General features: G+C 35.7%; 1 protein-coding gene across 2 annotated transcripts in view; it reads right to left on the bottom strand.

Annotated features, from left to right (window-relative positions):
• ipo11 (importin 11) overlaps positions 1 to 14,580 on the bottom strand; it is a 131,905-nt gene that overhangs the window by 57,709 nt on the left and 59,616 nt on the right. For both annotated transcript variants that reach the window (XM_042762477.1, XM_042762476.1), the window contains exons 17-20: positions 4,469 to 4,502; positions 4,161 to 4,201; positions 3,954 to 4,070; positions 1,149 to 1,262 (exon numbers count right to left, since the gene is read on the bottom strand). In XM_042762477.1, the coding sequence (XP_042618411.1) occupies positions 1,149 to 1,262; positions 3,954 to 4,070; positions 4,161 to 4,201; positions 4,469 to 4,502 (306 nt within the window). The remainder of the gene's footprint in view (positions 1 to 1,148; positions 1,263 to 3,953; positions 4,071 to 4,160; positions 4,202 to 4,468; positions 4,503 to 14,580) is intronic.

The raw sequence follows: 14,580 nt of genomic DNA on the forward strand, positions 1-14,580 counted from the left end.
GAGGTATGTTATCCCTTAATAACAACAGGTAATACCTGATAACACGGGCTCATCCGGGCAACTGAAGTTGGCGCTAAACTCTTGCTAGGAACATTTTCTCTTTGTGGAAGCTCTGCATTCAAATATTTCAAATCAAATCAATATTTTGTCTAATTATTTACTTACGTGGCAAGTAGGCATGTAATAAGCGGGATAATGTACATCAAGCCATTTGTTATCGCAGAATAACCCCGTTCAGGGTGATACAAGTGATCCTGATCACCCTGTCGGGGGTTATGTAAGGGATAATGTACATCCAGCTGGTTGTTATCGCAGAATAACCCCCGACAGGGTGATCAGGACCCTGACGCGAAGCTAATATTTAAATATATTTTAAATATATTAAAATGGATTTAAAATACAATCTGCTGTATTTTGGATCAAATAAATTCAGGCTTGGTTAGCAGAAGAGACTTCTTTAAAAAAAAAATTACTGTTCAAAAACATTAGACTGGTAATGTGTGTGTGTGTGTGTGCGTTTATATTATTTTTTTTAGTTATGTCACAAAAAGTGTGAAAAGGGTTGTTCCTGTATCAGCAAAGTTCTCAATTAAACCAAGCTCAAGACATCCAGCTACTGCAGACTCGGGATGGTTTAAATGTGAGTGTCACTCATCTCCTCGGGGGCCAGAGTGACACAGAAACTGCTCCTGATGCACGGAGCAAAAAAGAAAAAAAAAGAAAAAATAAATTAAATAAAAAAGGGGGGAGAAAAAGACAGGATGAAATGAGCAGCTAGCGGGATCCCATGTGGAGGAAGATGGAGAATCAATGTGGAATTTTTTTTTTTACATACAACTATCAATAACAAGCTCCTGTCTGCATGTGTGTTCATACACTCACAACAGGAAGGGATGAAGTGTATCATACAAAAATAAACGTCTTCTGCAAGTATCAGAAAACCAGAGAAGTGCTCAGCAGGGCTGGAGGAGCATCTGTTCATATTCACAGACGACGACAATAAATAAAATAAGGCCCCCCTATCGGTAAAGGTACACGCATCACGTTCAAGTGAGCACTTGAAACACAGACAGAATGCTAAACACCCGACTCGACCATTTCAAAGCCTCGTTATCTGTTTCATTCTTGGTCCCGCGGGTGTGCTATACCTGTATGAGATGGATGAGGGTAGTGAGAATTGCACAGCGGAGCATGTTGTGTTCTTCAGACTGCTTCCACAGAATAGGAAGGTACTGAACCAGGCAGCCCGCGTACGGTCGAATCTAGAAGAGAGGGGAAAAAAGTAACCCAATGATCTCAATTGCAAAGGAGCACTCACAAAATAAATGCTTGTTTTGAACTTGAATGATTCAGGCAGGTCAATAAATTATTAATGAACTTAAATTTTTAAAGAAATATATTTAAAAATAAAGAAAAAATTATAATTATAGTAAGCAAATAATAATAGTAATAAAAACTAGTATAGAAAGTAGTAGTATTATCATCATCAACATTACTATCATTACAATATTATTTTTACTCAGTACATTTTACCCAGTATCCAATAAGTACAAAATTATGTTTGTTATTTAAGTGATACTGATAGTCACTATCGCAAGAACTTTTATGGCAAGAGCTACTTCTGTCTGTGTTGCAGGTTTTTATTTTTATGCTGCTCTTGCAATTTATTCTGCCTTGCGATTTGGCACCCGATTTAATGAAAAATATTCCATGAATTATTCCTATAGATAACATTTGGAATCGCTGTCTAAATCTCTCTCCCGGTCTATTTTTGCAGTGGTGTGTTAAAACTTTATATTCTTCAATTCCAATTAGCATTCTTTACTGCCGGAATGCTTCTCAAGCAGGGAAACAATGAAATTCAGAACAATGTAATCAAAATATATCATATTATAACTCAGTACTTCCAGTGTTGACTTCTCAATGATTTTTACTTCACATGTAAATCTCTAACATGCTTAACACTTTCTCATTGTAACTGGATGTAGTAGTTTAGTAAACATTTAATTTGTGTGTGGTTTTTTTTTTTGTGTTTTTTTTTTTGCACTGTCAAGCTCCTAGCATGTTGGTGCTCTATCAGCGTTTTCTTCTGCTCAAAGGAAAATAGTTTAAATATGCCGAAAGCATTCTGCTATTATGCACCAATCACTGATGACACTATATGCATATCTTGGTGCTTTTCTTTACAATTATTAAAAAAGAAACATCCCTAAATTAACTGCAAAACATTTTGTAAATTAAACTGATTACACAGCCAATTAATAACTTTTAAATATAGTTTTAAGGGCTGTCTGTGCTATAAGTTACAAAACTAGGGCTTCATAAATGTCATATAACTCAGTTTTTTTTTTTTTTTTTTTTTTTTTTTTTTTTTAACCGCTGTGCCTTTAAGACACAACAACATCCCATGTGAAATGAGCAAAATAAATGTGATGAATGAACAATTAAAATTTACTTGCAACTTTATTTCTCACAATTATGACTTCAGATATTGCAATTGACTATTTTTTAACTCTAGGTTGAAACGGCTTAATCAGATTTGAATTGTTATTGTTTCTTGTAATTGTGATTTTATATCTCACAGCGTGACTTTCTCACAGTGTGACGTTTTCTGTTTCTTAGGCAAGAAACACTTTCTCTTCTTTTCTTTTTTTTTCTCAAAATGCTGCACCTTCCTAATGCTAAGATCCTTCTAAAGGAAATGCAGAGCTGCAGGTCCTTCTGATGTTCAGGAATAACAGTATCTACCCAACATTCTCCTTTACCTCACCCATGAGACTGAACTGGCCCGGTTTTTGATTTCTGATCATACAATAGGCATCACTGATGTGTAAAGAGAATGATCATGTGTCACTGTGTTGACCTAATGTCAAAAAGTTAAAAATTCAGAATGATACATTTTTGTTTCTCAACAAATTTCAACAAATGGTCTTTTTAGACAAGAGTTCTGAAAGTTACAGTATGTTTTCATAGTACAGGGAACTCTTATCTGAAAAGATCAAGAACAAAATGATTCCTCATGATGCAATATTTTTTAACTCTTTGAGGGAGAACTGTAAATATGTGAGCAAACTAAGAGAGAAATTACAAACGGCTCCCAAAGGTTTGAATTGACTTCTAAACTCTTGTGCCTAGAAGATTCCACGTGGTCTTTTACAATGCGACAGCCAGTTGAGATTTTATACCATGAGTGACGCAAACTTTAACAAAAGGTAAAACTAGCTGAGCTCTGGAATGAGGAACTTATGAAAATGCAGTTAAAGTTCAAAGAGAGTATGATGGAAAAGCCATTATTTCACAAGTAGTGAAAAAGATAAAAAGACTAAAATGTCAAAAAGATTTGTCAAAAGACACATTTCTGAGCTCACAATGACTAAAAACGAGAATACATTTTCTCCTAAGGTGGTACAGCACATCTGGATGTACCAAAAAATGGATGGATGTGCTGCATGAAAACACTTTCATATTTAATACTGGTCATTTGACTAATCTTTAAGGTGAATATATGCTCCTAAAGGGCAATACAGAGGAGCAAAATCATGGAAAATAGGGCATTAAATATCTCCTGTGCTGCAAAAGGTTGACACGGAAGGTTACTTCTGAAAGCTTTCAATGTACACATGGTATGCCCGGCTGTAATTTATGCATGTTTGACTGAACGAATGTTAAATCACGAGCTTTGCATTCTAACATGGCTAAATTAAATGTCATTCATCAAATGGCTCAGAGTCAAGGCTCATGCAGTAGCCAAAGGTTATTTTCAAAGCAGGTCATGGCCTTGTCCTCAGTCAGCATTGTTTGGTAATGACACGACATCAATATGTGCCGTTCAGTGTGCAAAAACAAATAGAGACCTGAGGAATATCTAGAAAAGCATCCGATCGCAGAGTCAAGATTAAACCCTCTGCGCTCAAGATGACTTCATTTGACCTCTCGGAAGGGCTGAATCTCACCTGGATGCTGACTCTCTCGATGACGCAGGAAATAACGTGAAGAACTTGCATTTTGGTGTCACATTCATTGACCTGTTGCAACAGCTGGAACAACAGGCTGAAAATAGACTCCAAGTACTGAAAAGGAATAAGAGAGTTGTCAATAAAGACCTTTAACTAAACAAATGAAATGCAATGATGCCAAATGTTCAAAACAACCAATCTTACCGGTAAGAACTGCTCGGTTCTGAACTCGAAGTCATCAACGGGTAAGGCTGAGTTAAGTTTAATCACTGGAGGTGAGAAGCAATGAGCTCTTAAATACACATGATTACATGCAGATGAATTAGGATGAAAGTGATTAAGTAATCATTCAACGGCATGCAAACAAGCGGGTGTTGCTGAATGGCTAGGGGTTAATAGGCAAACTAATTACAAGAGTGCCTAAATGCATCCAATTAAAGCTGACAAATGACCAGCCTGCTGTAAAGTCTGTAAACTATGACGGGCTTAGCATCACTCAGAGGAAAGGATATCCAGCTTTAGAGTTGTGGCCGTTTCGATGCGAACCTAAAACAGAGAAAAACTGCATTATCATAAAAAAATTAATAAAACATAATCTGGGCTATGAATTACGAAATGCTGAAGTCTGTCATTTCCATACCACTACCAGCACCAAATGAAATGGAAATAATGATTCAGAGATTCCACACCTTTTGAAAAAAATGCTTTTCCGAGACATTTTCACTAGTTGATTATTGCTGGATTTGTAAAAAATTTACATCAAGGGCATTTATATTAATTAGCATTTCTGTGCTTTTTCCTTGACTTCAAGATTATTAATTTCCAAGACTTTTCTATTGGTTCATTATTACTAAATATTTTAGCTGATGGAATATTTGAAAGCTGACATAACTAAAAGCATTTTTATTAATTATAAACATTTACATGAGTTTTCGATTACAGCAAATCAGTTTAAAAATCCACTGGGTTTGACTGTAGGAACCTGACAAGTGTTTGGATTCATCAATAGTGAAAGAAAGACATTTAAAACATTACAAAAGCTTTCAATTTCAAATAAATGCTGTTCTCTTGAACGTTCAATTCTTTAAAGAATCTTTGGGGGATCAATGTTACTACAAAAAATATTAAGCAGCACAACTGTTTTCAAGACTGAAGAAGATATGTTTCTTCATATTAGAATGATTTCTGAAGGATTGTGTGACACTCAAAATTTTAGCTTTGCCATCACAGAAATAAATTACATAAAAAAAAACAAAAACACACACACACACACACACACACATAAAAAAAAAAAAAAAATACATATATACACACACACACACACACACATATATACATATACACACACATATATACATATACACTCGTGGCCAAATGTTTTGAGAATTACATAAATATTGGAAATTGTAAAAGTTGCTGCTTAAGTTTTTATAATAGCAATTTGCATATACTCCAGAATGTTATGAAGAGTGATCAATGAATTGCATAGTCCTTCTTTGCCATGAAAATTAACTTAATCCCCAAAAAACCTTTCCACTGCATTTCATTGCTGTCATTAAAAGACCTGCTGAGATCGTTTCAGTAATCATCTTGTTAACTCAGGTGAGAATGTTGACGAGCACAAGGCTGAGATCATCATTATGTCAGGCTGATTGGGTTAGAATGGCAGACTTGACATGTTAAAAGGAGGGTGATGCTTGAAATCATTGTTCTTCCATTGTTAAACCATGGTGACCTGCAAAGAAACGCGTGCAGCCATCATTGCGTTGCATAAAAAATAGCTTTACAGGCAAGGATACTGTGGCTACTAAGATTGCACCTAAATCAACAATTTATAGGTTCATCAAGAACTTCAAGGAAAGAGGTTAAATTATTGTCAAGAAGGCCTCAGGGGGTCCCAAGAAAGTCCAGCAAGCGCCAGGATCATCTCCTAAAGAGGATTCAGCTGCGGGATCGGAGTGCCACCAGTGCAGAGCTTGCTCAGGAATGGCAGCAGGCAGTGTGAGCGCATCTGCACACACAGTGAGGCGAAGACTTTTGGAAGATGGCCTGGTGTCAAGAAGGGCAGCAAAGAAGCCACTTCTCTCCAAAAAAAAAACATCAGGGACATATTGATCTTCTGCAGAAAGTATAGTGAATGGACTGCTGAGGACTGGGGCAAAGTCATTTTCTCAGATGAAGCCCCTTTCTGATTTTTTGGGGCATCTGGAAAAAGGTTTGTCCGGAGAAGAAAAGGTGAGCGCTACCATCAGTCCTGTGTCATGCCAACAGTAAAGCATCCTGACACCATTCATGTGTGGGGTTGCTTCTCATCCAAGGGAGTGGGCTCACTCACAGTTCTGCCCAAAAAACACAGCCATGAATAAAGAATGGTACCAAAACACCCTCCAACAGCAACTTCTTCCAACAAACCAACAACAGTTTGGTGAAGAACAATGCATTTTCCAGCACGATGGAGCACCGTGCCATAAGGCAAAAGTGATAACTAAGTGGCTCGGGACCGGAATGTTGAAATTTTGGGTCCATGGCCTGGAAACTCCCCAGATCTTAATCCCATTGAGAACTTGTGGTCAATCCTCAAGAGGCGGGTGGACAAACAAAAACCCACTAATTCTGACAAACGCCAAGAACTTATTATGAAAGAATGGGTTGCTATCAGTCAGGATTTGGCCCAGAAGTTGATTGAGAGCATGCCCAGTCGAATTGCAGAGGTCCTGAAAAAGAAAGGCCAACACTGCAAATACTGACTCTTTGCATAAATGTCATGTAATTGTCGATAAAAGCCTTTGAAACATATGAAGTGCTTGTAATTATATTTCAGTAACATCACAGAAAAACAACTGAAACAAAGATCTAAAAGCAGTTTGAGCAGGCAAACTTTTTGAAAACTAATATTTATGTAATTCTCAAAACTTTTGGCCACGACTGTACATACATATATGTATATAATTTTATGTTTTTTTTATATGATATGGTATTATATATATATATATAAAAAAAAAAAAAATATATATATATATATATAATAAAAAACATAATATATATATATATATATATATAATACCATATCATATAAAAAACATAATAAAATTCAAACTTCTGTAGAGGATTATGTGCTTTCCCATCCCTTTTGCCCCACTCCCCTCTGTCAGTGTTCAGTAAAACAGGTAGTCCTGCCTCAAACTCACATCACTGGTGATTTAAGTGTTCCACCAATCCCTGGCTTGACCAGAGTACACGCTTTAGGAAGTCTGTGCACAGGTGGCTTGCTTATAGCTTTTTCTGCACATTAAAATGGGCTAGGAGAAAATATAGGCTTCACCTCCAAAGAACAGCCATTAATATCACCTTAAATCAGTGTGGTACATGTTGGCAAGGGACCTCTAAGCCTACTCAAGTTTCCTCAACATATAAATCTTGAGAGTTATCCTGTAACCAAAACAAAATTAGCATCATTAAAAGGTCGTGCTGGTATTGGATAACGGAGGAGCCTGAGGGTGTTCGCAAGGATTGCATAAAGAGTATGACTCAAGCAGGTGGCTAATGACAGACCCCACCACCCTCTCACAATGATCTATTACACAGGCTGATGGGACAGCATGCTGCGCTCCGCAAACAGGTTTATAACGAGCTATAGCAGGAGCTGATGAAATTTCCCCAACACATCAAACTTAATGATCAAGCAATTTTCTGAGTTATAGCCAAGGGCCTAGAGCAATGCATTTATAAAGTAGTTAACTGACAAAGACCCAAGCGGACAACAAAGACATTTTGATCCGATCCATCTTCGGATAGTTCTTTCATTCAAAGTCCATTTACAACTGCCAGCTGCTTTTGTTGCCTCACCAATGGTCACTGTTGTTCATGTTAATGGAAATGCTGGAAACTCTCCATTTTGATTTCTTTTTTGTTGTATATAGTAAAGATCTTCCAAATTAGGGATACACAATACCATATCATATTAGTCATCGGTCAATATTAAACATTTAAAATTTATCACTAACAGAAGATACTGGATATTTAGGTAACACTTTACAATAAGGTGTCATGTTAACATCATTAGTTAACATAACATGAACTAACTATGAGCAATATATTTAACAGGATTTCTTAAGCTTTGTTAATGTTAAATAAAAATACAAATGTTCATTCTTTGTTCATGTTTGTTTACAGTTCATTAGCGATCGTTACCAGATACAACTTTTGATTTTCCAAAAATTATAATAGAGAAAATTACATTATTATTAATAAATGCTGTAGGAGTATTGTTCATTGGTATCAAATTAAATTAATTTAAATGCATCAAATTAATGCGTTTAGTTTAAAGAATTTTAATAAACACTTATTGGTCAATGGTCATTACATGAAAATTATTATCTGTTTATCTGTATCAGTCAGGATTACAGTATCATTGAACCTTATTTATAAGATAGTCGTTCCTCACTGCTGAATGATCCGTTTTATCACATACTTAGTAAATTATTGGTAACACTTTACTCTCATTGTTATAAGTAATATTCTAACATTTAGCATAATTACAGGAAACTAACTCTAAACCAAACCCTTCCCCTATAATAAGTACATGTTGTAAACTAATATTGCTGTATAATTACACTGTAACAAGTAAACAAGGACACCTTAAAATAAAGTGCAACCAAATAATTTATGTTAGATGAATGAAAGCATGTTAGATGAAAGTATGTGATTTCGGATACAGCAACTGTCAGTGTGAACATCCCATAAGTCTCTAGAGGGCTACAGCTGTACAAGTAGAAGACTATTAGAGCAGCGCCGCACAAGTGGTAGAGTTTACACTTCATTTACACTCCTATTTAGGCAACCAAATTAGACACACAAAACCTGTTATTATCTAAGCATTTTCATTGCTGAATGACAGGTTGTAAAGCATGTAACTACCAGAAACAATAAAATCAGCTGATCCAGACAAAAAAAAAAAAAGCATGTTACCGAATTCAATCTCTCTTTATTGAAATGGGTTTAAGAGGGCTTACATATTCTACAAAGTAATAAAAGCAGAGATAAACAGCGCTGCCTTCTCTCTCAGAGGCATAAAGCATCAAACACCGGCTGAGAATTAAGCACTCCGCTGCTGAGTCCGCTCCCTGCCAGAGTACAGAGCACCCACCCGGTAGATATAAGAGAATTACGAGTGAGGAGATGGGATTCTGTGACAGTAAAGAGCGCTCGATCAACATGGATCTGCTCAAAAGCCAGACGAGTCCACGTGCTACCTGGCCAACCAGAGCGCTCGATCAACATGGATCTGCTCACCCAAAGGTTCTACCTACATCACTGTTATCAGTCTGCTCAGCTTGCCTCCGTTATTGATATGAGTGTCTAATCCTGCTTTCTTCTGGCTCGTCTGAATAGAGAAGCTTGTGAATAATAGCTATTAGTCTCCACGAGCAATCGCAGAAGACACAGCTGCTGCAGTAATCCCCCCTCAAGACTTCCCACGCAAACACAGATCCATGCGCTGTTCATTTTTCACTGTTTTCTGTTTTGGCTATAGTTTTGGTGCTTTGAAGAAAACGTCCTATCAACATAGTTAACGTTTGACATATTATATTCACACGTTTTTGAAATGGCTTAAAATGTGTTCAAGACAGAATCGCAAAAAGTCAAAAACTGTAACAAATCTAATTTTAACCAAATACATTTGAAACAATAAAACACAGTCTTTAAAAAGCACTTAATGAATCCATAATGCTTAAAATGAATCACAATAAAATGTTCTGCTCATAAGCGATAATTACCATGTTTTTTGTCTTTACACAACACGTTTCATATTTCAATAATCTGTTCACTGATATTTTTTTGTCCCCTTGTATATTACCACAGTTGATAAAACGTAATTAATTTTTATATTGGATTTTCATAGTTTTCTTCTGAATCTGGGACAATGTTAAACACAAATTTAAAATTATTAGAAGCCTCCTAAAAAACATAAAAAAAAAAAAAAAAATAATATTTGTTCACATCATATATATATATATATATAACTTAAAGTGCTATTTGTTCACATCATATTTTTTCAGAAGCATGTTTTAATTAAAATAATTATTTGTTATAATGATTATTTTCATTATTGCTGACAAAACTCAAAACCTAATTTTGAGTCAACAATCTTGTTGATGAGAAACATTACAATTTCCCCAATAACTGATGATATGAAACAAAAACACTGACATGGATAATTAGACGTCCAAACAATAAAGAGAAGGCAGTTTTTCCCTTAGTGACATAGTGGCACTGCAAGTGAGGGCTGCTGCGCGAGTGTACAGTATCTGCAAATACAAGCTGTATATATGTATGAGGGTGCGTGCATATGAAAGCAATTAGTCTATTCTTTTCAAGCTGACAAACCATGAAATAGAAGTAGCCCGATCTCATTTCCTTTGCATAATATAGTTGGGGCCACGTTGAAACATGAAAGATAAATGATCTACGGCTGTGTTAAAAGTCCTGGAGGCAGGAGAGCTCCACTGACTCAGACTCTGGTGAGGTCCCTCATTTCTGAACCGCTGAAATGCATCACATTTTTCTCGCACACCTAACCCTTCAGTGTTATTGACTAGCTGCCTTACTGTGCCTAGAATAGAGGTCAATAATTAGAAGACCACAGCTGACATCCATCCAGACTAAAGTAATCTATTAAATTAATATAATGAAGTTTATATCATTATAAACATACCATAAAAAGGCACGTCAAGCTCTTTTCCCCCTACAAGTTTGGGCCAAAAAGCTTCAGGTGTTTAGACTTGATGAAGCATTTAATTTACACACATTTACAAAAATTGTGACAATTATCTAGTCAAATCAAATACATCTATATCTGTTTAATGATGATGAAACAAATTAGTTCAACAACATAGAGATTACATACTGGACTCTCTATGGAAATGCCAAGGCCAATACTTCATATTTACTCAAATCTATTAAGATATGTTATTTCTTACAATCATCTCAGTCCTTATAAAATCTGATTAATCAGAATACCTTGGATTAACTCTGTATAGGACACAAATAAACTGTTCCTGTTAAACACATTCTGACAAACAAATATAACTGTAATTGGTTGTTAAAAAAAAAAAACTGCCACTCACACAAAGTTCGAATCTGCAACCTCTGGCACTGAACTCAAAACCACACTGACCACAACATGTCATTATTTGAATGGTGGCTGACTGGCATATAATGAATTTCTAGACTCGTGGAGCTTTAATTGAACCCAGGAAATGACCGATGGGTTGTTTTATAAGCAAAAGGGTAAAATCTCCAGAGTTGTTGATATGCTGGAACCGTGTAAGAGTAGTTTGCCTTTGCCTGCAGCCTCTGGGCCCCGCGGCAACTGTCAAGTCTACTCACACCGCGCGTCTGCACACTGACATGACAGCACCTCTAGAGCGCTGCAGCTCCACTCGCTCATAGACGACGCATGTTTGTGGAAAACTATGACTGTAGAGTCCACTAATTTGCAGAAAGTAAACTATCAGTTTAGTTGACATCATCCTGATAGGTCAAAAAAAAAAAAAAGTAAGCTTGTTAAAGTGTGTTTTTGTTACAGTTGCAGATAAAAACTGTAGCCAATAGTTAATTATTATAGTTCACCCAAAAATAAAAATTCTATGCATGGCACATGCAAGCAGCTCATGATCCGCTGTTTTCAATCATCTCGGAGCAGATCGGTTCACACTAAATCAAACTGAACTCCATCTGCTCACATAATTTCTGTGGACAGATCAATTCACTGGATTTCTAAAGAGATGCATTTGTAAAACTGTTTTCAAAGAAACTGCAGTTTTACAGCAAAATAAAACTCTTGCAAGAGAAGAAATCAAGATAAACGAATTTTACTACTGTAAAGTAAAATAATTATATGTATTATGAAATATTCTCTTTTTTTAAATTTACATTTATTTTACAGTGCAGTTTTATTACTATGATATATTACTGGATAAAATAATAATAATAATTTATTTTTTAATTGTTTGGCTTTCTAAAAACACTAGTGTAAAAGTGATGTGGACTGAGACACTATCACAACTAAAAAGAGCTTTGAGTCCACTTTAAAGTCCAGGTACAAGTCAATGAATAGACTTCAATATGTTCAGATAGGTAACTAAAAGGCGGTTGGGGGTCTTCATTTTTCCCAAAGTACAGTACACCAGATTAATGCAGTTAAATATAAAATATACAATATTTTCTTCCAAGGTCCATCCCAGTCTGTGAGAAAGTTCGGCGGGAAACACTGCTCCAAAATATCTTCTTTTGTGTTCCGAAAAAGAAAGTCACAAAGTTTTTAGACTAACATGAGGGTCAATAAATAACGATGGAATTTTACTTTTTAGTAACCTATCCCTTTAATGCTATACCATAGGTTTTACAAAGGAAGGAACCAAATATGAATGATCTCAAGAGAATCTCCTAGAAAAGCATCTCAGGTTTTACATTTATATTGCTCTGTCACCATGTAAGACTCACCCTTGAGATGCGACAACGTTTCAATTCCTGACACGTATGCGATGAAATGTGAAATACATTAAATTAATATCTTATCGGCTTTCCTAGTTTGTTCTGTTTTCCATTGGTCAATAATATTTTTCCACTATTCCCTCTCTGGACAGGTTAGCTGAGTGAAACGGAGTTGGGTTTTTGCTCGGTTTGATAAGTTAATAACAAACATGTAAACTTTATTTGGATTCCCTGTCGCACGTACCTAGCAGCTGCACAGCTGAAGGAGAGCTAACAGTGTTTTGTGAGCCCGTGGTTGGCCTCGTTCCAGTGGTCTCTGACTCCAGTTCCCGTGGCATGCATGTAAATACATACACATACACCCAAGCAAGGTGTATTGAATAAATAAGTACATACTAGGGTCGGGCAGTATGAAGGCGTGAACAGCGTGATGCAAGAAATATCCACATGGATTATGACTGGGCAGGACCGTTACACTATTTACATCATATTTGAGAGAAACATGGAATATGAAAATACAGAGTGGAATGTCTAAAATAAGCAAAAAAAAAATACATATATATTATGAGTAATTGCACAATTTAAAACAGAAAAGTTATACATTATTTTTATTACTTAAAGTATATTGGCATCTACACTGACTATTTTGAATTAAAATTTTAATTTAAACCTGTAAATATATAAAAATAAAACAAAAAAAGAAATTATATAAAATGAATTAGAAATATTTAAATTTCTGCACTAAATCACAAATCAAATATGCAAATTTTTGACACCGATCAGCAGAATTAAGATTCAATAGAATTTGGATTGGTCTCATTTTTGAAGTCTGTATAATTAATTCTTCTACTGTTTAATACTGTGAAGCTGCTTTGAAACAATCTGTATTGTATAAAGCACTATAAAAATAAAGGTGACTTGTCTAGATCATATTAGTTTTGCTGTCATTACCAAATATTAAAACATTCTTACATTCAATTGAATTTTTGTGAAAAATTCTATGCCAATCATTTCTAACTGGGAAAAAAACCCCATCAAAAATGCAAAATAGAAGCATTTAACTAGTAGTCTTGGACTTTTACACTTGCATTTAATTTCCTGCAAAAATAATAATTTTGTCATTTATGCCATTACTATGATATAAAACTATTCATACAGTGATGATATAAGATTTTGATCATACTGCCCACCCCGGTACATATTCACCTTCATGCTAAGTGCAGCACAGCAATAATTTTCACCATCAGTACGATGACGACAGAGGTGCATACTGTGCCGTAATCAATGTCTTAAATGTAAATGTAATCAAGCCGGCAATGGACGACAGGTAGGAGTGAAACCTAGATAAAATGCTTGGATGATTTCATGCTGCTGTCCCCATTTTAGAATGCAGCATTTCATAGCCAGCGACAGCAATCAAATTTCCAATCAGGTTGACGGAAATGAAAATGATTTGTGGATCGCCCTTCGCCTAAATCCCAAAAAAAACACGTGATAATTTTCCTCTCTCTCCATCACCTAATAAACGTGTCCATCCCTCCGCCAGCTGATAAAGCCTTCATTCCATTTTCAAACTCCGATAATACCAACAAGAAACGATTCTCACAAACATCTGTCCACATGTGGTGAATTGCATCAGCTATTGCTGACATCTTAGTGTCGTTTAAATATATTTTTTACCACATACTTTAAAATCCTAAATGGGAAAATTAAGGATGTGCAAAACTACATTATCAAGAGCCGCAATGCCAAAGATGGCTTAAGAAACTCTATCTGTTGAGTACAATTACCAACAATTAAAAACTCTTTAACACATTAAAGTGTTTTGTGCAATAAAAGGTTATTGATATTTAGCCTATCACAGTCTCCAGAAAAGAAAGACCTATGCATTATACAAAACAATGGGGACACAGCTGGCTATTTGAGATCAGACAAAAACGTTTTTTTCATTATTTGAATGGTGGGGGATGGACTGGCTATAATTTGAATTTTCTAGAACTCGTGGAGCTTTAATTGAACCCAGGAAATGACCGATGGGTTGTTGTTATAAGCCCAAGGGGTACAAATTCTCACAGAGGTGTTTGATATCTGGAAACGTGTAAGTAAGTAGTTTGCCTTTGCCTGCAGC

Source organism: Cyprinus carpio, chromosome A8 (assembly GCF_018340385.1).
Source record: "Cyprinus carpio isolate SPL01 chromosome A8, ASM1834038v1, whole genome shotgun sequence".
In the NCBI taxonomy this organism is placed as follows: Eukaryota; Metazoa; Chordata; class Actinopteri; order Cypriniformes; family Cyprinidae; genus Cyprinus; species Cyprinus carpio.